The following is a 23,445-nucleotide window of genomic DNA, read 5'->3' on the forward strand; positions in this document are numbered from 1 at the left end:
ATCTACAAATTAAAAATTCTGCTCTTATAATTGTAAATAAAGTATATTGTCTCTTGCTGCTTCACTGGCTTTAACTTTAATCACACTTAACAGGCAGTCCCGTAATGGATTATGAGATCCAGTAACTTTGATGGTACAGTTAATGGGGCCATCCTGCTTTTTGGTAGATTTTTGTTGCAAATATTTTCCAGTATTAAGTGCATGGGACTTTTCTCGTTGGAGTGGTGAGATATAATATGGACAGTTAAGGAAGCTGAGTTCAACTAATGGCTGTTTACAAAAGGAAATAAAATCTGAGTGGTGACAGCAGCTGGCTTTAAGGAATGAAACAAGCCTGAGATCTGATCAGAATCCAAAATTTGATTAGAGCAGCATGATTTTCACTAGGAGTGGAAGATTTATTGCCTGGTATTTGAGCAAACAGGGATTAGTTTTTAAAGTTTAAAATAAAAGGCTATGAGAAAGTACTGGGAAAACTGCACTGTGCTGGCTATTAATTCATCATACAAAGCATAGGGCGATAACAGCTTTCTTTTGCATCTTCCAAGTCTTAACCATCTGCAGGCCTTTTTCTTCTGCTGCAAAGAGAACGTTCAGCATCACTTCCGGTTACAGGGTACACATTTCATGCACATTTCTTTACTTTATATAGCAATAAAGATTTGTTTGGTAAATACCATGGCCTAGATCATCCCCTATTGTAGAGTATCTGTAGGAGAGGAAGTCTTCACCAGAATTATCATTTTGGAGGTAATTCTTACTTAATTATGCCATTTGGGAAATGGGTAGAGTTATTATCGCATCCTCCCCCCTTCTTGCAGGTTATACCACAGGACCTGCTCACAAACTTGGTAGATGTTCAGGGATTGGTAGAAAGCCAGGGTTCTTTATATTGGCTAAAAGAAAAGGAGTACTTGTGGCACCTTAGAGACTAACCAATTTATTTGAGCATAAGTTTTCGTGAGCTACAGCTCACTTCATCGGATGCATACTGTGGAAAGTGTAGAAGATCTTTTTATATACACACAAAGCATGAAAAAATACCTCCTCCCACCCCACTCTGCTGCTGCTAATAGCTTATCTAAAGTGATCACTCTCCTTACAATGTGTATGATAATCAAGTTAGGCCATTTCCAGGGGGGATGGGGTGAGTGAGAAAACCTGGATTTGTGCTGGAAATGGCCTTTCTCACTCACCCCATCCCCCCTGGAAATGGCCCAACTTGATTATCATACACATTGTAAGGAGAGTGATCACTTTAGATAAGCTATTAGCAGCAGGAGAGTGGGGTGGGAGGAGGTATTTTTTCATGCTTTGTGTGTATATAAAAAGATCTTCTACACTTTCCACAGTATGCATCGGCTGAAGTGAGCTGTAGCTCACGAAAGCTTACGCTCAAATAAATTGGTTAGTCTCTAAGGTGCCACAAGTACTCCTTTTCTTTTTGCGAATACAGACTAACACGGCTGTTACTCTGAAACCTATATTGGCTGTTTCCTTCAGTACTCTACTGGCTCCCTGGCAATGTGATTCCAATGAGACTATGCTACCAGGGACTTCCCTTGGCCATGGCTGTTCTCAGGGTCCACTAAGTGGAACACTGCAGAAAAGACAGCCCATCCCAGTCTGCATTGTTTCTTCCAGAGAATCTCTGTGGGCCAAAAGGGGAAAAGATATGTGTCCCCATGGCACTACCTGTAATCTGTCTACTTCTCCCTCACAGCATGCTCAGTTCCTCTGTTCCTCCTTACAGATTGATTCCGGACCCACAGAATCACCTCTCTAGGAGGTGGAGAACACTGCCATAAAAGTGACTGCCAACTCTACCCCCTTTTGAATAAAGGAGTGCAGATCCATTCTCTGATGGAATCTTCCATGTATGGAGCCGTAGGAGTAGTGGGAAATGTTCCAAAGTCATATTAATACATTGCAATGACACTACGGGCTGGGGAGGATGATGTGATTTGTAAAACATATTAATTCTATAAATAAAATGGTGAAAAGATTTTTTTGCAGCTGATTGAATTGCATTGGGATCCCTATTATGCTACAAATGTTTTGGTACAAAGCTCCTTACATGTTTTGCTTAGATCTGGATGAATACTGTGAGCTTGCCTTTGACTTCAATGGGCTATGATTTCACCTTGTATATTTTGCACCAATGCACTGACACCAGAGACTATTTGTTACTAGAGGCTACTTCCCAACCCTTCCTCTCCTTTCCTGTAGTGCTAACTATGTGCCTCAAAGGCAAATCTTATGGTGCACAGCTAACCTCTATATTTTAAAGTAGCCATCCATTTTCTAGTTATAATAAAGCAAATGGTTTAATTATAATGATATTTACAGACTACATCAAGAAAACACACAAGCATGCAGCACTACCAGAAAACACTGGGAAAGGCTAAGTATATTCACACAATTTTGTTTGAACTGAGACTTCTTCAGAAAACTTGTTGGAGGAAGGAAGGAAACCATGGGTATATTTACATGGCAATATAAGACCAGGGATTGAACTCTGGCTGAAGCCTAACTTCTCTTTCATTTACACACAAATCACACTGGCCCAAGGCTCAGTCCCAGGACCCCATAGGGATGGAGGGTCTGAGCCAGAGTCAAGCTATGATCTGGCTACCAGCCCTATCGCTCTGCAGTGTAGACGCAGCCCCACTGGTGTCGTTCTCTTGGAGTCAGCCAAAAGTACTCCACAATTCCACAGGCTGACTTTCTTTGTCCTCTGGACAGTCAAGTTTGGTGGATAGTCTAGTGTTCTCACACTGCATCATGAACAAAGAGCGATACTGGCCACATTTTGGGAGGGCCCTAGGAAGTCTGGGATTTGGGTCGTTGGACTTGAGCCCCCATAATGCAGTGTAGACACGAGCCCCTGATGAGGACCCAGCGTTCAAATATTCCTGGGGTTATAAATGATTGTCAATGCTCAAGTCCTAGGTTAACAAACCCAGGATCTGCTAACTTGAATTTTACTAACCCTGGGTTTACGTTCCCATGTAGACATACCCTAAATCTGTCCTAATCTCCCTTATTTCACGCTCAACCACCATAGTCCAGAAACTGCAACCCTGTTCTCAGTGATGTTAGATTCTATTTTTGGAATATTGGTTGTCTATATTTTGAAAGAATAGTTCCTTCACAAATACTAGCTTGTCTGTGTCATGGATGATTATCTCACTCATACCATCCAAGAGAAGATGACCATGACCATAACCATAACATGAATCTCCCCCACTAATGCCACCCACATCATGTATTCATTTAAGCCACACTAATTCAGCAAAGCACATAAACTTAAGTACATCATTAGTCCTATTGAAATTAGTGCACTCGTATGTTCAGAAAATTGAAGGACAAATGCTGAAAAAAATGTACTATGCATGTAAAAATGTTGATTTTCAGTGGATTATAGCTTGGCCAGATTTTCATGGGGGGAAAAAGGCACTTTCTGAGTTTAAGACTGTAGAATGCCAAATGTCAAGATCCTATTCCAAACAACAGAGAAAGTGGAGCTATTAAAAATGGCCAGATAAATATTCTAACATTGGTAAAACTATCAATTTTTCATTAACCTTGTTCCTAAGGTTGGCCTAACTCTTGTCTGATTTAACATTCAAACAATATTGCTTCCTGAACAGTGGAAGTATACAAAAGTTGTAAGCAACTGAAAGGAAGGATCTGTAATGGAAAGTGTTAGGCAATATTAACTAAAGTTGTCAAAGCTATTCTGCCTACAATGTAATATATGTTTATGTATACACACAATAACCTGTACAAGAGACCAACATTATTAGGCATCCTTAAGAGTGCCACCAAAAAACCCAGATGTATTGAGTACCCTTCTACTGTACCTTTACTAGAAAGTTGCATATAAAATATACATAAATGTGTGTATGAATGTAATGCATCCATAAAATTCATCACTATAATGTAACCAAGTCCATATGGTTGAGCTGATGAAAGCCCTAACAGGGCCATCAGTAATGTATAATAGTTTAGAATTGTATTTGAAGAATAACGTATCCAACTGAAATTACAGAGGCAATTTAGGCAGGCCAGAATACACACTTCAGAGTTATAATAATGCTAGAAGACTAGACTAATAGTCTTACTCTTTTTGTGTACATTAGTCTCTTTAATCACCAGCAGTTGTTAGGGTGTTAATATTATATCTTGGCTAAATAGAGAGCAACTGAAATAAGACCAGGTTTGGGATTCTTGTATAGCTCCAAACTCATCCCAGGTCCACACATGCTGTTCACAAACTCATACTTAAAGCTACTTAACAGCTTAAATTGATACAAGTCCCTAAAGCAATTTATGAGCTTAAACCACTTAAAATGCTTGAAGGAGCTTAAGAGCTTGAAGACTTTGTAGGGGTAGTTGGATGCCTTGTGGGTAGGGACCTCTTTGAAGAAAATCCAAGTAGACTGCAGTGTGGGTACCTGTGTGTCCGGGGTGGAGTAGGCCATTTGTAGAAACCAAATGGCAAGTAGTGGAAGTGATAGGTGTTTAAACACTGCTGTGATGAAGAAGATATAAGAACCTAGACAGAACTACTTGCTTACATCATAAGCTGTTGGAAACTGGCATAGCTCTGATGACATCTGGCCCATAGAGTGGGGCTGCTGATATGAAGGTGCTCTTCATAAGAAAGAGTTGCAGATCTGAAGTGAAGAATAGTGAATAACGTTAAAAAAATAAACTGGATATTAAAATTCAAAGAGCAGAACTGCTCTCATGTCCTGTGAAGACATTTCCTCCTTGTCTGACCACTAGAAACACCCTGAATAAATACTAATAGAGAGGAGGAAATTACCATTTCAAATATACTGGATGAAAGCAGTGTGACAGTTATTTATTCATTTTGTTGTGGCTGGCCCTGCAATAATTTAGAGTGGTTCCTTATTAAGGTCAACAATGTAATTCATTCTGATGCTCTCCATTCAGCAAAGATTTATTTATTTTTATACTAAAATGAGAAAAATAAAAAGTGTGCAAAAGATTATACCCCCCCATTTTCATTAAAATAAAATTATGACAAAGTAATAACCCTTAGACCTCTTGAAACAAAATAATATCTTGCTGCAATTAGATATAATTAATGAACAATAATTAGAAAGATCTCTTCACTGAATTTATTATTTTATGTTTTCTTTCATCTATAAGCCATGAAAATGAGCACAGTGCAAGGCCTATCTTTTTGCCTTTTTTGTTAAGAGTTTGGAGGCTGGTGGGAGTGATTGTTTGCAGGGGATGGAGATTTGATGGGGAAAGGCCCGCTTATTGGTTTAGGTTGAGGGGATACTTTTGCTGGAGGTTTGCTGTTTGTTTTAGTGTCATTGTTTTAAATAATGTCGAAGGCACCCAGAGTGCCTTGTTGTGTGTTGTTATAAAAGAGATAAACTGTGCTATGACACAGAGGCCCATTTGGAGGGTAAGGGGCTCATTGGTATCAGGGCATGAGTTTCAGCTGGCCTGACCAATTCTGTGTACCACTACTCACAATGATTATAATCTCTAACTAAAACATGTCATGTAATATGTCATTGGAAAACTGATTCTTGTGTGATGAATGCATGTAGAATGTTTTATATATGTTAGAATGATGACTAAAATGTATTTTAGCGTGGAATGTCAGGGGGAATTGGGAAACAGATCTTCCCTAGACAAAGGAAAATGTATTTGCTTCTCTAACCAGCCTGGACATCAGACAGGGACAATGAAGGTCCATTTAATATTACGTAAACAAAGCTATCAGGCTACAAGTGAAGGAGGAGACAGCACAGTGTCTAAACTTGGCAGAAGACAGAAGCTTGGGCCGGATTTTACTTTTCAAAGAATACATTGCAAAAGTTTACTAGTCTATAAAGACAGAGGAGCTGAACCTCAAGTGATAAGCAATTGACTCTACTGATTGTATACAATATTACTGTATTGTAACAGTGTACTGAGTGAGGTCTTTTATGAAAACCTATAACACTGGTAATTAATAGCATTGTGGAATATATGTATTAACACTATATGCTTTCCAGTCTGTGACCAAACAAAGGGTTAAACAGGCTTTCCTCCATCAGGAGGGAGGGCAGCTATCTACCTGTCTCCAAAGAAGTTAAGCAAGATGTGACCAAAATATGGGAAGCAGCATTTTCATAGACAGTAGCAGAGGGATGGGAAGCCCACAGGAAGGGAAAGAGCATGAGGTCATTCTGCCTCTTGAAACAAGGTCATTTAACTTTGGAAGACATAAGAAAAGACAGAAGCCGTCTTTGGCATCCATCTCTAGACAGACACAAGGGATTAGAGCTCTTGCAAGCTGAGAAAGATGGGTCCTTCAAACAAGGAGGGGTTGAAGTCTATAGATGTAGATGAGAAAAATGCTTAGGCAAAGATCTTTCATCTAGGAAGACAAGGGAAGCCACCATCTTGTTCTTCTGTGGAAGGTCCTGACTGAGGGAAAGTCAGTCATGGCTGGCAAGAATGATTGGTGAGAGAAACCATCTTGACCAAACCTGTACCTTGCTAAGTTGAGGTTTAGACTTTTAGATGCATTTTTTTTCACTTTTATTTGCTTTTAACCTCTTTACTTCTGTTTATTTTACTTGGTATTGCTCAGCCTATGTCCTGTTGGTAATACATTTGCTTTGTTTTTACTATAAACCAACTCAGTGTTATGTTTGCAGGGAAGGGTATACTCACCACAATTAAGTTAATAAGCTGTAATGTGCTTTTGTCTCTTTAAAGGAGCAATGAACCCTATTATTTCTCTGTCCTGGTGATACTGGAAAATTCCAGGCACATGGTTTTGGGGAAATTTGGGACTGGGAGTGTGTTGCAGTCACCTTGCTGGTTGTAGCCAAGGCTGGTGGAAGCCAGAGTGGGGCTGTAGACAAGCTGCTGGGTCAGAGCTGCTGAACCAGGACATTCTAGCACACAGATACTCTGGGTGAGACCTTTGTGCTTGTAGGCTGGCTGGGAGCATCCCAGGCTGGGAGCTCCAGCAGAAAAGTGATTGCAGGGCAAGTGGTGACACAATCTCCTACTGGTCTGGATTGCACCCCTGAGCCTCATGAAATTGGTGTAATCTAAAAAGGATTTACACAAAACTTGTTAATTTAACTAAGGTTTACAGTTTAAGCATTGGTGAAATAGGTTTAAGTGATTTACAAGTGAAAGGGCACAGTCAAAGAAATGTTACAGTTTGATTGTGTTCTGTTTATTTTGGAAATAGAAGAAAGGAAAGACGAGCAACAAAGGAGCAGGTGCTGAGCTCACCAAGAAGTTAGAAAAGCTGGGTGTGTAGTGAGGTCTGTCAGCAGCTAATCAGAAGAAATTGGAGCTAGTGGACAAACCAGGTGGCAAGAAGCAGGGTCCATTTTTCTCCTACAGAGCATGCAGGAGACCAAGCAGATGTTTCCCAAGATGATCCAGAAGCAGCAGCAGCAGCAGCAATGGCCTCCAGAGTTGTGGAGACTACAGTGGAAAAAGCTGCTAGTGGAGGAGAGATGGGCAGAGCTGGAGGCCAGGTGTTAGTGGGGAGGCAGAGTTGAAGTAGTGGAAGCTTGCTGACCAGGAGAAACACAGGCAGCTCAGACAGAAGAGGAGGGACAAGTCTCACCCGTGGATCCCAGAAGGAATGACATAAGGGTTTGCCCGATCAGGGGCTGGCAGACAACCAGATGTGGGTTTGATGGACCCCATCACGCTGCCTGTAGCCAGAAGTACTATGGACACTAAGTTTGTTCCGGGATTCTGACAGAAGGAAAGTCAGCCGTGGCTGAGAAGAATGTGGATTGGTGAGAGAAACCGTCTTGAACGAAACCTGTACCTTGGTAGATTAAGATTTAGACTTTTTAAAATGTGTTTTCATTTTTATTTGGTTGTAACTATCTCTGCTTCTGTTTCTTTTACTTGGCATCACTCAACCTCTGTCCTATAGTTAATAAATTTGTTTTATTTTACTATAAAACAACGCAGAACTGTGTTTGAGGGAAAGAGTGTATCTATCCCAGTTAATATGCTGTGATTTGCTTTGGTCTCTTTTAAAGTTAAAAAAACACACCTTATTATTTCTCTGGGCTATCCAGGAGAGGGCTGGACATTGCAGAGCACATGGTTTTGGGAAAACTCTGCACTAGGATCATGTTGGGGTCGCCTTGCTGGTTGTAGCCAAGACTGGTGGAAGCCAGAGTGGGGCTGTAAACAGGCTGCTGGTATAGGGCTATCTAGCACACACATGCTCAGGGTGTGACCTGTATGCCTGTAGGCTGGCTCTGAGCATCCCAGGATAAGGCCTCCAGCAGCAAAGCACTATAAGTAGGGCTCCATGTTGTCATGGAAGTCGTGGAAGTCACAGATTCAGTGACTTTCTGCAACCTCTGCCACTTCTGCAGGAGCCAGCCACACCGGCTGCTGCCGGAGCGGCTCTGTATCCAACCACTGGGGCAGCCCTGCAGCCAGCCGCACCAGCCGCTGCTGGAGTGGCCCTGGGGCCAGCCACACTGTCAGAGTGAGATAAAGCAACTTTAGTGTAAATAAGAATTAGGCCCATATGGAAATTGTTTATTTTATTGGAGGGTGTGGGAAAGAGATTTGGAATGTAATGCCCTATGTACACTGAAAATTAGTGTATTGATTTTTGGCCCAATTTTACACTGGGGTGAATCCAGAGTAACCCTACTAATTTCAGTGGAAGTGCTCCCTATTTACATAGATGTAAATTAGAGCTGATTTTGACCTGTATCTTTAAACATTGTTTTCCACATGCTTTAATAAATCCTGATTGCTGTGTGCTCTTGCACAAGCATAGCAACATGATTTCAGTATGTTGATGGGCATCTCTTCCACATAAACCTCTTCACTAAAAGAACTCAGATAAAATTAAACCTCGTTTGATTTCAGTGCAGCTGAATTACACTTTGGGTTCCTTTTATGATAAAAGAGAGACATGCAAATGAGACTGATTGATGGTAGGTGTTTTGTTTCTCTCTAAAGACAGCCATAGAAAGAGATCATTTAACTAATAAAATCTCTTTATTCTACTAGATAACACTAATAGTTCAACATCTCTTGAATTTCAGAACATTTCAAGATCTGTCCAAACAAATGGATATGTCTTACGGTACCGTCAGGGATTCAGCAGTGTATGAATACTTCAAAGCAAAAGGGACAAACCCTTTGGAGCAGGATAACACATTTGCTGAACTGTGGAGGACAATCAGTAAAAATAATGGGGCAGATAACTGTGTATCGAACCCTTCAGAAGGCATCAGGAAGGTAAGAATGGATTAATAGTGCTGTTTTACTTTAAATTTTGTGTTGTGTTTGTGTAGCTTGCATGGAGTTAATGAATGAAAACGATTGTCATGTGGTAAAGGCAGGATTTAAAATAAAAAATATTCCAGTCCTAGGTTTCTTTTAACTAAAGCTTGCAAATTGGTTTGAGGACAAAGCTGTTGATTGCATTATGCTTCTACTAAGGAATTATGCTTTTCCCAACAAAATTATGTCAGCCTTTGGCCAACTCTCACATGGAACTCAGATCTCCATTTCTGAAAGGCGGCTGTTGTTCTAGTCCACTACAATGTCTAATTCTTTCTGCACCTTTCCCATTCCTCTTTTTAAGACTGAAGGTAAACTTTTCTTATGTAGGTAAGTCCCATTTTTATGGCTTAAGTCTCATTGACATTTAATGAGATTGTGGTACCTAGGTACCTAAATCACTTTTGAAAAAGTTACCTTGGGTCATCTTATATTTTCCCTGGGTGCTGAAACTTGTCCTTTACCCATGATTATTGTTGTCAGTGGATTAAATTTAGTCCTATTCACTTCAGCAAAGTCATGTCCACTTACGTTAGGGCAGAAGTATGAACCAGATTTTTGTTTATACAATGGTACTCCAGTTGTTCAAAAATTCATCTACCCACTCACATATTACCCATTCATGCAGTTATCTGCTCACTAATATATTCACTCACCTGTTCTCTCTCTCTCTCTCTCTCTCTCTCTCTCTCATATGCACGTGCACACACACACACTTATTTTTAAGCAAAATTAACTGTCCCTGCAGGATTCAAGCAGCCATGATCTTTGTTCAGGGTCCTAAAGCCTGTGACAGTTTCTTTTAGTTGTGACTTTCTAATTGAAATATGTTCTCTCATTAGTACAAAGAAATGATGGAATTTGACCCAGAGCAATGACACAGGAATCAGACACTCAACTTTCAGCCAACCAGTTGCTTAGAAGTGTACATGCATGCATGCATACACACATTTCTTGTGCTGTAGCTCTGCATGGCCAGAAAGTGAATGACAAATGTGAATCAGAAGTAAATTACAGCAGACAGTGCACAGGAAGTCAATGAAAGTTAAAACTTTCTTTAGAGGAATATCATATTCTCGTTTTTATCAGTCTTTTAATTTTTTTAAATAAAATATTATAAATGTAAAATCATTGATCAGTTTATTTTGGTGTAAACTGAAAACTCGTATCTCTGGGTCCACAACTGTGTTACAGGTTTTTTATGCTTTTGAAAAGGTGAGACTAAAATGTAGACTTGTCTATATGATTTTACTTTTTCAAATGTTTTATGTTTATTTTTCTAGAAGCTCAAAGAGAAAAATTAAAATCTTCAGATTTTTAAAATGTCACAGGCTGAGTTAGTGGGAAAGAATGGACTCCAGGCCAGGGATATTCCATTGTTAGGGGAAAATAAGTGTGGATGCTCAATCAGAAATACTCTATTCCTAATCAAATTTATTAACAAGTATTTACATGCTTGAACAGATTTTGTTGGCAAAAGCAGCAGCCAAGCTAAAATATCACAGGTGTAATTCCACTTTCAGAACTCCAGCATTTGCAGCTGTGCTTGAACAGCTGCATCCATCATGCAGAGGTTTCTCTTCCCACTGCTTCTCTCAAGACCTCTGTTCCCAAAGTTGTCTCTAAGCTCTACCTCCAAATACTTTTGTTATTAAAGCTATCACTCTGAAACCACTGCTGTCAAACAGCAAAGGGGACACCACTTTCACTTTTTACATATGAAGCTATTTGGGTAACCTTTTAAATACATATAAAAGTAGAATTTATATGTACATTGCAACAAATTCCCTGTAAAATATGTGGAATTTTAAAATAAATTTGTTTGCACCAGTTTGTTTGTTTACTTTCTGCAAATATAAGTGCAATCTAGTTTTTGGCACAAATGTGGATTTCATGTTTCCATGTACAAGAATTTGTACAAACCAAATTCTAGATTCACAAACACTAACATTTTGGCTGGAAGTACGTGCACGCTGTTCAAGCACAGAACATAAACAATATCATGTGACTTGTTCGACTCCTCACAGCTAACCAACCCAGCTCAAATACTGACTATTACATGCCCATTGAGAACTGGTCAGGATCAGTCAGTCCAGAGAATTTAAAAAACGAAGAAAGCCACAGATAGTTTCAGATGACAAATCAGTTCTAGGAAATGGTGCTGAGCTCTCAGAGAGATCCTGGGAGAATAAAGTGAGGCTACATCTGTCAGATAACATGTTCTTTGAAAATGATTCTCTCAGCTCTGCCATTAACGATATTGAGCAGGATGCAGTTGCAGTTGGGAGCTATTGACCCTGCTCTGTCTGCGAAAGACTGAGTGAGTGCGCAGTGTGTGCCTAAAACAGCATGAGGCAGAAGAAGAATAAACCCTGCACCTGAAGCCTGATCCAAAGCCCATTAAAGTAAATGCAAAGCCTCTCACTGACTGCTATGACCCTGGGGTCAGGCTTGTTCATTCTCTCTCTCTCTCTCGTAGGAATATTATTGTACTAGTAACAGTTTCTCTGGGTCAAGTCCTCTTGCTATAAACTTCAGCTATTTTTTTTTGGCTTCCCCACAGTTTGCCTCAACCTGTAACCCTGTAAAATATTAGGCTGACTTTGCCAAATGCCTTGCCCTTGGCCCAGTCACCGTTTCTCCTTCTTTTATATGTACTGTCCCTCATTATATGGGTATAACAAAGTGTGCTGGTGTATGATTTTAGGATCTGTATGGAAATGAGACATCTATTTCATGAGGCTTTCTCAGCATGAAAAAATAGTAAAAATAAATACACAAAATATAGATAAGCACTCTGTCACATGCATTGATGTGTAAAAAAAAAATTAAAACCGTAGAAAAATGCAGGATGTATTTAAATGTATTTTCCTTGTATCACTCGTAGTATGTCATAAGATATTCAACAACAGTAAGGCTGTAAATATCCATATTTTATAAACCTATTACGGGCTTCCATTTATTATAGCTAGATTTACTTAAGCCTCAGGTTTTAGCTTTAGATTGGCAAACTGTTTAGAATACCAATTAGAAGAACTTTGGGATTCAGTGCAGAGTTGGGAAGTGGCTCAAATTTATATGATAATAACTGTGTCAAATTAAGTCTGATTTTAATGTTCTGGTGTGATATATATAAAACTTGATCAACTCCATCAATAACATTGACTATAATCCAGTTTCTCTTCAGTCCCATAGCTGACCTGTGCTTCCATTTGATTAAACATTTACTAAATCAGGCTTAACATTTAATAAAATTGTCAAGTAAAATATGGTGTTTATAGTTTAAATGTCTCTTTTCGCAACTCATTGAGCTCCTTGAACAAACAGACAAGTTGCTCATGTCAAATATCATATCTAGAAATTGTTTTTTTTTTTAAGAGAAATCAGTGTTCGCCAATGAAACTGGACTTTTAATCAGTATACATTTCCTAGAACTCAAAAGTGAAATGTAAATGTAGTCTTAAAACTCTGATTTTTTGCAGTGTAAAATCTAAATTTCTCCGTAGCACAAAACCACAAATATTTCTAGTGCATCTTTCAGAACAAGGACTTTTGTAAGCACAATGAAAAAATATGACTTCTCCCTGAAACCCAAACTTCTGTGACTCTTCTCAGTTTCCCCATATCTTTCAGTTACACTGGATTATAAAATGGACATTAGTTACCAGTGCATTTCTAAGAAAAGCAATGCCAACTGCAGTGAGAAGCAATGAGAGAGAGTCTGGGATTTTTTTATAGATAAGTGTTAGACATGTCAATTTTGCCCTATTCCACTCACCTCCATTAATCTAGCGGAGGATTTCCTATCAGCTTCTGCAATTTGAACTCTTTAAGCAGCTCAAAACAAAAAGATAAAGTTGAGGAGGGTTCTCAAAGCTTTCATGCATTTCTGTTGCCATGGAAAATGCATCTTTTCATAAAAGATATGGTCTGTACATCCAGAGTGACCATGTACCATTGTCTCAAGGCACAGCTTCTAAAAACATTGATGGCAACCACACAAAGGGTATCTAAGCACTGCAATGACACAAATGTATTTCTGATTTGCACTCAGAGAGTCAAGTGAGGTTTCGTTTAACTCCAAAGATATGTGAGGAGAGTTGATTTGGACTGTAAATTTGGTCTTACAGGTTCAAAAGTCTCTGATGGTAACAATGGTCCATATAATACAGTACTGAAAATGGGAATACTGGTGCAGATTCCCCAAAATAAAACTAATTCAGCAATACTGTTCTGTGCGGGAAATTTCCTTCTCATTCCAGCTATTGATCAGTATACACCAAGAAGCATGAAGTTTGGTAGCTCCTGTAATTTTATCCTAGGTAATGCAACTGAAAACACTATCCTTAATCATATACATTTTTAATCCCTCTGTGAAGCTTAGTAAGCTATTTGCCTGCATGATATCCTGTGATAATGTGTTCCACAGGTTAATTGTATGTTGCATACAAAATATTTATTTTTAGACATTTTGCATTGTTGCTTTTTTTTAATTTTGCGCGTGTTTTCATGATAGGGGTAGGATAAATAGGATGACCTGATAAGTTCCTTCTATACTGTTCATTATTTCAGATGTAGACATGATAAACCCTCTTACTCTTTTCTTTTCCAAACTAAATAGCAATAATCTTTTAAAGTTCTCCCTGTTGGAACCCTTCCTTCTCCTGATTCTAATAATTCTCATTGCCATTCTTTGAATCTTTTCTATTTCTGCTATGTTTTATTGGCAATGAAGTGACCTAAACCAAATACAGTATCTAAGGTAAGGATGTAGCATTGATTTATATAATAGCATTATAATATTTTTCTATATTGTTCTCTCTCCCCTTTTAACAGCCTCCTAATATCTTGTTAATTTTTAAAATCACCACTGAATATTGAACCGGGCTTTTATTTTTTACTGAGCAGTCCACATATCATTGTTTTTCCTGAGATATTACAACACTTCACTCAAAATGTTGGTGCATAGGAATAGATAGATTATTCTTTCCAATATACATGGCCTTTGTTCATATATACCATTGTGCTGTCCAGTTACCATATGCATTTTCTTAGGTCCTCTGGAATTCCTTGCAGCCCTCCTGTTCTCTTGACCGATCTACATTCTCTGTCACCAATAATGTTGCCACTTCACAATTCACACCTTTAGATAAAGCAATACATGGCCTCAAACTGATCTCTGGGGCACTTTTCTATTAGCCTCTCTGTATGCTAAATATCAACCATTTATCTCTACTCTTTGCTTCCTGTCTCTGAAACCTTTTGTAATCCATGGTAGGGCTTTACCTCTCAACCCCAGAAATTACAAAATTGCTTCAATAGTCTCTTGCCAATGCCTTTTGAAAGCCTAAATATCCACTGGCTTTTTATCCATTATTTTGTTAACTCTTTCAAATAGTCACAACATAATAAATAACCTAGTTGTTTCCTTATACAAGTCATGATTGTTTGCCATTCTTTAATACCAAGCTTGGTGCTCTATAGTTCTATCCTTATGGATTTTCTGATCTATTTTTCTGATACCAGAATAAAGCAAACTCCTCTACATTTCTTTGGTACACTATAGAGAAGGGTACAATGTTGGTGACCGTTCTATCTGCCAGTATATTAGCTGTGCGAAGAAGTGATCTGTCTTGTAATGATGAATGCAGTATTGTTTGTAATTCAAGATGCTTCATGTGTCAGTTTCATCAGAAGTTTCAGATGAATTCCAGCCACATCTGGGTATTTATTTGAAAGTCAAGTTGTTTCATCATTTCTTGTTTCAATCTGTTCTCTAAAAAAGCCTCACTTCACTACTAATAAACAAGGGCCCTGTGACAGGTCTTTTTCCAGTCTTCTTCTATAGTGAGGAATAATGGAAAGCAATTACTGAGTCCTTCTCTGCACTCTCCTTATCCTCTTTGATTTTCCCTTTTATATCCTGGGAGTCTGATAAACCCATTTTGATGAATGTAAAGAAGAAATTTTGTTGATATAACTTTGGGGCTTTTTTCCCTTCAAATTTCCTCTTTACCCTCTTAGTCTGTACCATACCTCTTTCCCTGCTAGCCAGGGCAATTGTCCCATTCTATTAGCATCTGCTGGATTTCCATTTGAAAGCATGTTTTATGGGCAGAGGGGAAAAAACACCACCATCAGGGCTACCACCACAAGCTATTAGTTTAGCTCTGGCTAGTTTTGATGTATTACCTGCATGCACCCTGGGACTCCAATCATGGGCATAATATATGTGACTGAGTCAAATTCAAATCCCAATCCCCAATGTATACATTTTAAGGTATTTCTTATTCCACTTCACACTTCCTGCTCCTCCAAAGAACCCTAGCCCCTTTCTTGCCTCGTGTGTCTGCCCCCTTCCTTCCACCGTCTATACACACATATATCTTTCCACTGACAGCTGCCCCTAACACTTCCAGATTTCATTTTGGGTCCCAAATACCATGAAAAAAGCCTTAATTATGGCACTTTGACCCATCCATTTCTGATACTGGCTTGGATCTGAAAATGTCAAGAAGTTCAAAATGCAATGAAAACAAAAGTTAACAGGACTTACTCAAAGAGGTTGTTAGGATTTGGGGTGAAAGTTCTTATCAGTTTGTATTTTCTCCAGCTCATTTCACACATTCCTAATGAAAAGCATATGAAAGGTAACTATATTGCATATAATTTTAAGTTTTCCCAGTGCGACAGCCCCTCTTTAAATTGCACAAATGATACTGCCTACCTGTCAGATTGGATGTTAATGTGGATTTGAAGTGTGCTGAATTTAGACTGCAGCCAAATATTTGGTCACACAGGAAGCTTTTTATGTAATATAAATACTAAGAGAAAGGAATCTCCCTTCTTTAAAGAAGCAAATATTATGAAAGTAGAGGAAACGGCAGAAAAGAAAATCATCTCCATGGAAAAAAGATCTTTGGGACCTCTCTCTTTGGCAATCAGAGAAAGAAAACAATCTTACCTCCTCCAGGATTTCTGGAGGTTGAGAAGTGTGCATAATTAAGGGTTTATAACTCAGACTTCTGTTTATGCTAAAATCCTGAGGATTTCAGAGAAATAATGATATACAGTTCTGATGGCACTGGGCAGAATTGGTTATATCACACAAATATATAACTGATACACAAAGACCTGGTGGACTTTATTTACTGTTTCATAGTCTCAGATCATAACTCGGGATAGCAATATCATAAACGGCAGAGAGAGACTGACCTTGTCAAAAGGCTTCCCACCAACTGTAACTCAGTAGTGGGAAGCTTCTCTGGGCAAAATAGAGATCCAGGGCAGCTTGGGTAATAGAGGCCATAGCTGCATGATTTTTCAGACATTGCCTTGTAATGGAAATGGAATGCCTGAGGAAGTTAATGTTTCCCCAAGCAGCCCTGAGACAAATAAGAGTACGCTAGTATAGAAATTGGCTCTGCTCCCCTTCTGAAGACTGGAAGCTCAAGACAGCTGTCTGCAGATCAACTCTGAAGCAACAAATACTTACAGATGTGAAAACTAGAAGAAAACAAGACCGACATAACCTGTCTCAGAGTCCATCTCTTATGAGTCCCATCTCTCCATTAGCACTAAGCCTGTTTTTTGCCTTATTTAGGGTGACCAGATGTCCCATTTTTAAAGGGACAGTCCCATTTTTGGGGAACTTTTTCTTATATATGCACTTATTACCCCCACCTATTACCCACCCCCTATCCCATTTTTTCACAATTGCTATCTGGTCACCCTGGCCTTATTGCTCTACACACTTTGACTAAATTCTGTGTTGGGGACACCAAATGATTTCATAGCAGTTCCTTCTGGCCTCTTGTGTAATTGTACGTATATGCAGCAGAATTGCATCTTTATAATGCAGGTGCATTATTTATTATGGAGCTTAGGCTTAAAAATATACAAATAGGCTGTTATGTATAACAGTGGACGTGGTTATAAAAGATGCATATTGCCCTGAACCAGAAATCCTGTCAGATTGATCACAGATATGGAAGTATGGTCCTACAATGGACACTCCCGCTAACATGAAATTGGAATAGTCAAGAAAGAGACAAGCATATTCACAGGTAGGACAGAGACTGATGAACAGATTTGCAACTAACTCCAATGATTGGGGGTAGAGGATCATTCAGTACACACATAGATGGCTGTACATGTTTGAAGAAACAGACTTTTATGTTTCCAGCCATATGGGATAACTGCGTCCTTGATTCCTGCCCCATTCACATCAAACTCTCTCTGCCCACTTGGAATGTAGACAGATAGGCATGAAATGTCAGGCATACTAATATGTTGAGGGGTTGTTTTGGTGTGGTGTAATACCTCAGAGATGCCTTTTTAGGAATTGGCATTTTCTGGACTGTTTTTAATAATAGTAATAATAATAATAATTTAATAATTATGTGTCACTCTCTGGCTTACTTCACGATGCTGGCACATGTCCTTCTTATTTGCCTAGCCCAAGTGGTATTTAGGACTGTAAAAATACTTTGTACTAATACAGCAAGAGTCATCCTAGCCTCTCAAAGCATGTTACATGAATGAATTATTTTAGCCTACTGAACATATGCATTTGTTATTTTGCTGCCTTACTGTAGTTGTTTGGTATGATGGGATATACTGTTTGTCTGGGGCTGATTTTCTGGCCTGAGATAATGTGCTAAGAGGTAGGGGTATATGGGCAGATGAGAAGTAGCTGGAGTCCATCAGCGTTCCAGGAAACTAGCCTGGAACATATAAGAGGAGGAGAAAGAACAAGACATGGGCTGCCTTTGGGGAATGGCTGGAAAGCCACACAAGCCATGCTGAAGGAAGCCAGCTGCCTGCCAAGGAAATCCTTCTAAAAACAATTGATGCAGTTTATTTAAACCCTAAAGACAGGGACTTTGGGATTCCTGCCCCTCTTTCCAGGGGGCTTTTGGGATTTTTGTGTGTCTTGACCCAGAAGAGGGGGAACAGTGGGACTTGGTTTGGGGTGTTTTGGTTTGGGGTGAATATTAGCAAGAACTGTTTCTTTTCCTTTCTGGTTGTTTGGGTTCTTGTCACTGGAGGGCCACTCACCCACATTTGGTTTCTTGTTCTTTTTGAATAGCCATCAAGGAGTTCAGTGTACTGTGATCATTAAGCACCAAGTATGCTAAAGGGAAATGAGTTTAATTCCCTAGCCCAGACTCCAGCAGGCAGCAGCTGATATAAAACAACTGAGAGAGTCTTGTCTTCTAGGTCAATTTTACAAGGAGATGGAAAAGAACCACTGGGAACTGCTTATGGTCAGAAATGAGGCCACTAGTTGAGAGTGCTTGAGGATTTAATCTTGTAAACAAATATATGTAGAATGTCAGCTTCCTGCCTTGCCAACTCTTTTTTACTTGATGAGAAAAGACAAATCACCCAAACTTAAAAAAATTAAGTCTTGGAAGTCTGCATCTATGATTACTCATTTATTTGCATTAGATTCTCCAGCCCATCTGTTCCACTGTGCTTTGTATGTTCACTAGAGACTTAAAAAACGTATTACTTAAATACATTAGGAAATCAATTATTACTTTAACCAAGCAAAGTAATGACTTTTTTTTATTAAAATCCCCATCCAGAGACATTTCTTACATCTTATGTTAAGTAAAGTAATTTACATTCATCATGCGCAGTGCACTCAGACATTAGTTTGAATCCAATTAAGGCTGACATTTGAGGACAGCTGTATAGGTGTGCACTAAAATAAGTCAATATTGGTCACAAATAAAGCTAGTGGGAGAATCTGGTGACTTTTCCATGCTAAGGGAGAAAATTGGTCTCTAAAATTTGAATCCTACCTTTTGTTGCAGATTAGAGTAGCTCTTTTCAAAGGGTTTTCTTTTTGCTTTTGGTAACTACCATTTTGGTGACCGTGACTGCTAGAACATACCATAGTGCTTACAGTGTGTCTACCCAGGTGTGTAACTGTAGAAGTGGAAGAAGTAATATGCTTTCACTAATCCTAGGGAAATCATATCAAATAATATAATTTAAAGCGATATCTTTTAAGTTATAATTATTTAACAGACCCATGTGAGGCCTGAAGTTAGTCATGTCACACACAAAAAGTCTCGCACCCAGCCTTCTGCACCTCTCTGGCTCATGGAAACAATGGGAGTGCTCGAAGGTGGGTGTGAAGTAGACGAGGAACTGTTGTGGGGGCTTTAGAAGTGTCTGAAGATGTGAGAGGTCTAAAATGTTGTTATGAACTAACAAAATGCCAGCACTGGTCAATGAAAGGCTCAGCATGACTTTAAGACCCATTTAAGCCCTCGATCAACTATATAATTTAGTTCTATTTGTGGTGCATTTGCAGGCAAAGAAAGGCAACTATGCTTTTTTGTGGGATGTAACAGTGGTGGAATATGCAGCCTTGACAGACGATGAGTGTTCTGTGACCGTCATTGGAAACCGCATCAGTAGTAAAGGGTATGGGATCGCACTCCAGCATGGCAGCCCCTACAGGGATCTCTTCTCCCAAAGGTAATGCAAAACCATGCTTATTTCATAGGATTCCTCTCTGCAACAACGAATCTCGTGTTCACAGCTGATTAACTTTGGCAATGTGTGTTTATTAAATGTATCTCTATCTTTTGAAATCAGTTGTTTGAATTAAGAAAAGGAGTACTAGTGGCACCTTAGAGACTAACCAATTCTCTTCCTTTAGGGCTTAGGGCAGAGGGGTGGGGAGCAACCTCAACAAAGCTGCTACTTCCTCTCCTGTGCATGTGGTCAGGGGGTAGGTAGGAGGGAGCTGGAAATGCATGGAACATTGGCTGTGCTCCCAACGCTCCGGGCAGCCCATGGTGTGCCTGATACATTCCCCAGAGTAGTGGGTTAACTGGGAAGGAGACTGTAACTCTCTGAGTCACAATCTGCTTCCCAGGATCAGGTGAAACTCAGGGCTTGTGTCAAAGCCACAATTTTGTCTTTAGACGGGGGGAGCATTGATCCATATGAGAAAAGCAATGCTGTCGATTATGTATCATTATAGAATAGGCAGATAATAGTAATTGAGTGATTGCATGGGTTCAGAAAGATAGTGACTCTACTCCGTCTATCACAATTCAGTGATCCCAGTCTATCAGTTTCTTTTAAAAGTATACATATATACTTTCCCCTTATGCTAAAGCAAACATCTGCCCGGTGATGTAGATACATGCAGCCTTAGTAGAAAGTGGCTGAGCACAGAGCTACATGCAAAAAGCCAAGGCAAACTTTCTGTCTGTGTGCATTATTCTTTAGGAAGCAGTAAAACACCAGCTGCAGTCCGCCTGAATTCTCGTGATAACCAGAGACAAAGTTGCCTCGAAAGGAAAGCTTGTTATTAAATAGCAAAGGAAGTTATCAAACTAGACCCAAAATGAATCATTCACGGAGAGAGGGGACACTTCACAAATGGGAAACAATGATTAATTAGTAATTGTTAACACACTACTTCAAGAGTAAAGTAATAGCATTGTAGTAAAATACTTTTGAATGAGCTGCATTTGCTGTAGCTCAAAGCAGAAATAGGCAACTCTATTGCTGCTTAAACCAATTTGTATTAAGTACTGTGCAAATGGTTGCATGCTTGATTCAAATATAATTTGAAATTATTATGATGGACCATGTATGGGTGGGAGAGTTGAATCTTTCATGAGCTGTTTCTTCTTCAATAACCATTATAATCTACTGGAAATCTGACCATAGCCAAAATTTTAAGTGAAGCCCTAGCTAAAGCTTTGCTGATTAAGAGCAGTTTTTAAAGTCACACTTATTTCTAAAGCTGATCTGTGAAGTCTTGTGGCTGCTCTGGACTGGAATATACAGTATGAAGTTTGGTATAAAAGAGTAGCTAGTTTCACCCCTTCCCAGGGGGATGTTTTTTGGATGAAATTACATTTGACTAGGAGATATTCATCCAACTTGTTACTTACTGAAAGTTATGCTTGTCAAAGTGGCACTCTCACAACCACTTCAGTGCTTAAGGAAAATGTACAGTGAATATTTGATATGCAGGAAATCTACCTCACTGATTTATTATGGACAGAGAGCAGGAAAGTCCTGCAACCATAGCATTACACCGGTCCTGCTGGAGATGCTCTGCCCTAAAGACAGAATTCCACTGAATAACACTGAATTCCTGTCGAAAGATAATTTCTGCAGCCCAATCATAATATCAGGATTCCAGGGCTGCAGAGTTGCTGATAAATGCATACACAATATACAGAAATCAACTGAAATAATGGCTGTTTTAAAATTTCTGCAGGATCTTAGAATTACAAGACACTGGAGACTTGGATGTACTCAAACAGAAATGGTGGCCGCGGATGGGACGTTGTGACCTGAACAGCCACACCAATGCACAGACAGATGGCAAGGCACTGAAGCTTCACAGTTTTGCAGGCGTCTTCTGCATTTTAGCAGTAGGCCTTCTTCTTGCGTGTTTGGTGGCAGCGCTGGAGTTGTGGTGGAACAGCAACCGTTGTCATCAAGAAACTCCAAAAGAGGTCCATAACTTTTATTCTTATCACAATTAAGAGTAGAAAACACAAAATACAGAGAGCAAATGGAAGCTGTGGAATTTTAGGTGCTCTCGTACAAATACACTCACTTTATTTTGATTGGAGATACTAAATTATTTCATTAAGTTTATGATTTTTTTTAAATGTGACTTTCATGGAAGGTGCCAAATTGACAGCCCTAGAGACTAAAGTCCTCTATTTATTTATAGAGCAGTTACAGCATGGGCAGCAGCAGTGCAAACTTCCCTACGTTGTCCCACCAATGTGCCTCAACCCTGACCTGGAGAGACCAGCTTTAGGGGTAAGAGAGTAGCTGAGACACCATGCCCTTGGCCTCTCTGCTAAGACTGATAGCAAGGATACTAATTGGCACCAACTAATGTTTTTGTGATTTGGATCCTTGTCTAGTGGGCTGTGACCCAGCTCATTCAACATAACTGCCATCAGATGGCAACAATTTTTGGTTACAACCAATCTAGATCAAATTGGAGCAGGTGACTTAGTGATTAAAAGTTAATGATCCCATTATTAATACAGTACGCTAGGCAGCCACCAACACTGTTTAACAACTTTACTTTTGGAACCTTTAAAAAAAATTAATGACTTTTCTGAGCAAATGCCTTTCATATAAAATATTTTACCTAGAACAATACCATTTGGAATGACTTGTTTGCAAAAATTTTCTTGCAACAGTACAAACTAACTAATAGTAACATTATGGTAGACTAAACAGTCCATATGCAGAGCTATCTTGCATGAAGCATGTATTTATTTGCATCAATTAAAAAGTTTAACAAGCTAACCTCTGGGAATTTTTTAAACATTGAGACACTTGCAGATTCTTACATTTTGAACAGATATTTGTTACAGGCAAGCTGTTTCATTGCTGGAAAAGAATACAAAGCCCATCAATTCCAATCTTAATTTCTAGGAGTATTACAATAATTGACACGCCTACCACACATAAACAATTGTGGCATATGGAATCTGAAAATATATGTTGCAGTCTGTAATGTTATCAAATATTTGTCACTAAGATTCCATTCTCTGTGTTCCCTCTTCACCCATTTTAATTCATCCGCAAAGTGTTCAGTGATAAACATCCATATCATGCTTGTGGGACAAACCTGTGAAGTCACTTGCACACAACTCCACGATGTATATTGCTGAAAGGGAGCCTTTTGATAATGGAAATTTTGTATCCATTTTGCTTAGCACAGTATAGCATTTGGAGAGCATACACAGTGAGGACAAATAGCTTTGCCTATAAAGACAGATACATTTATATTTTTGATGCACGGCTTTAGCCTTTCCCTTAGTACACTGTAGACCTCATCCCCACTAGAACTGTGGAGGGCTACTCCACAATAAGGCCCATACCCTGTAAGGGAGCTCTATGCAGGGGGACCTCCTCACCTTTGCAGAATACCTTGCAGGATCATGGACAAAGGTGGTAACTATTCAAAGTCCACTAATATTAGCCATATTTGGGTGTGATGTACTCTGGGTGTATTCTCCTTTCAATGCTCAGGGAGTCCAATGCATAAATCTTTGCAGACTTAAATGAGCATATACCCAAAAATCAGAG

At 39.2% G+C, this 23,445-nt stretch overlaps 1 protein-coding gene across 1 annotated transcript in view; it reads left to right on the forward strand.

Annotated features, from left to right (window-relative positions):
• Positions 1–23,445, forward strand: part of GRID1 (glutamate ionotropic receptor delta type subunit 1) — an 836,720-nt gene that overhangs the window by 788,321 nt on the left and 24,954 nt on the right. Inside the window, exons 13-15 of the mRNA XM_077821976.1 lie at positions 9,096–9,291; positions 19,667–19,833; positions 21,602–21,842. Of these exons, the coding sequence (XP_077678102.1) occupies positions 9,096–9,291; positions 19,667–19,833; positions 21,602–21,842 (604 nt within the window). The remainder of the gene's footprint in view (positions 1–9,095; positions 9,292–19,666; positions 19,834–21,601; positions 21,843–23,445) is intronic.

The sequence above is a fragment of the Eretmochelys imbricata genome, chromosome 7 (assembly GCF_965152235.1).
Source record: "Eretmochelys imbricata isolate rEreImb1 chromosome 7, rEreImb1.hap1, whole genome shotgun sequence".
NCBI lineage: Eukaryota > Metazoa > Chordata > Testudines > Cheloniidae > Eretmochelys > Eretmochelys imbricata.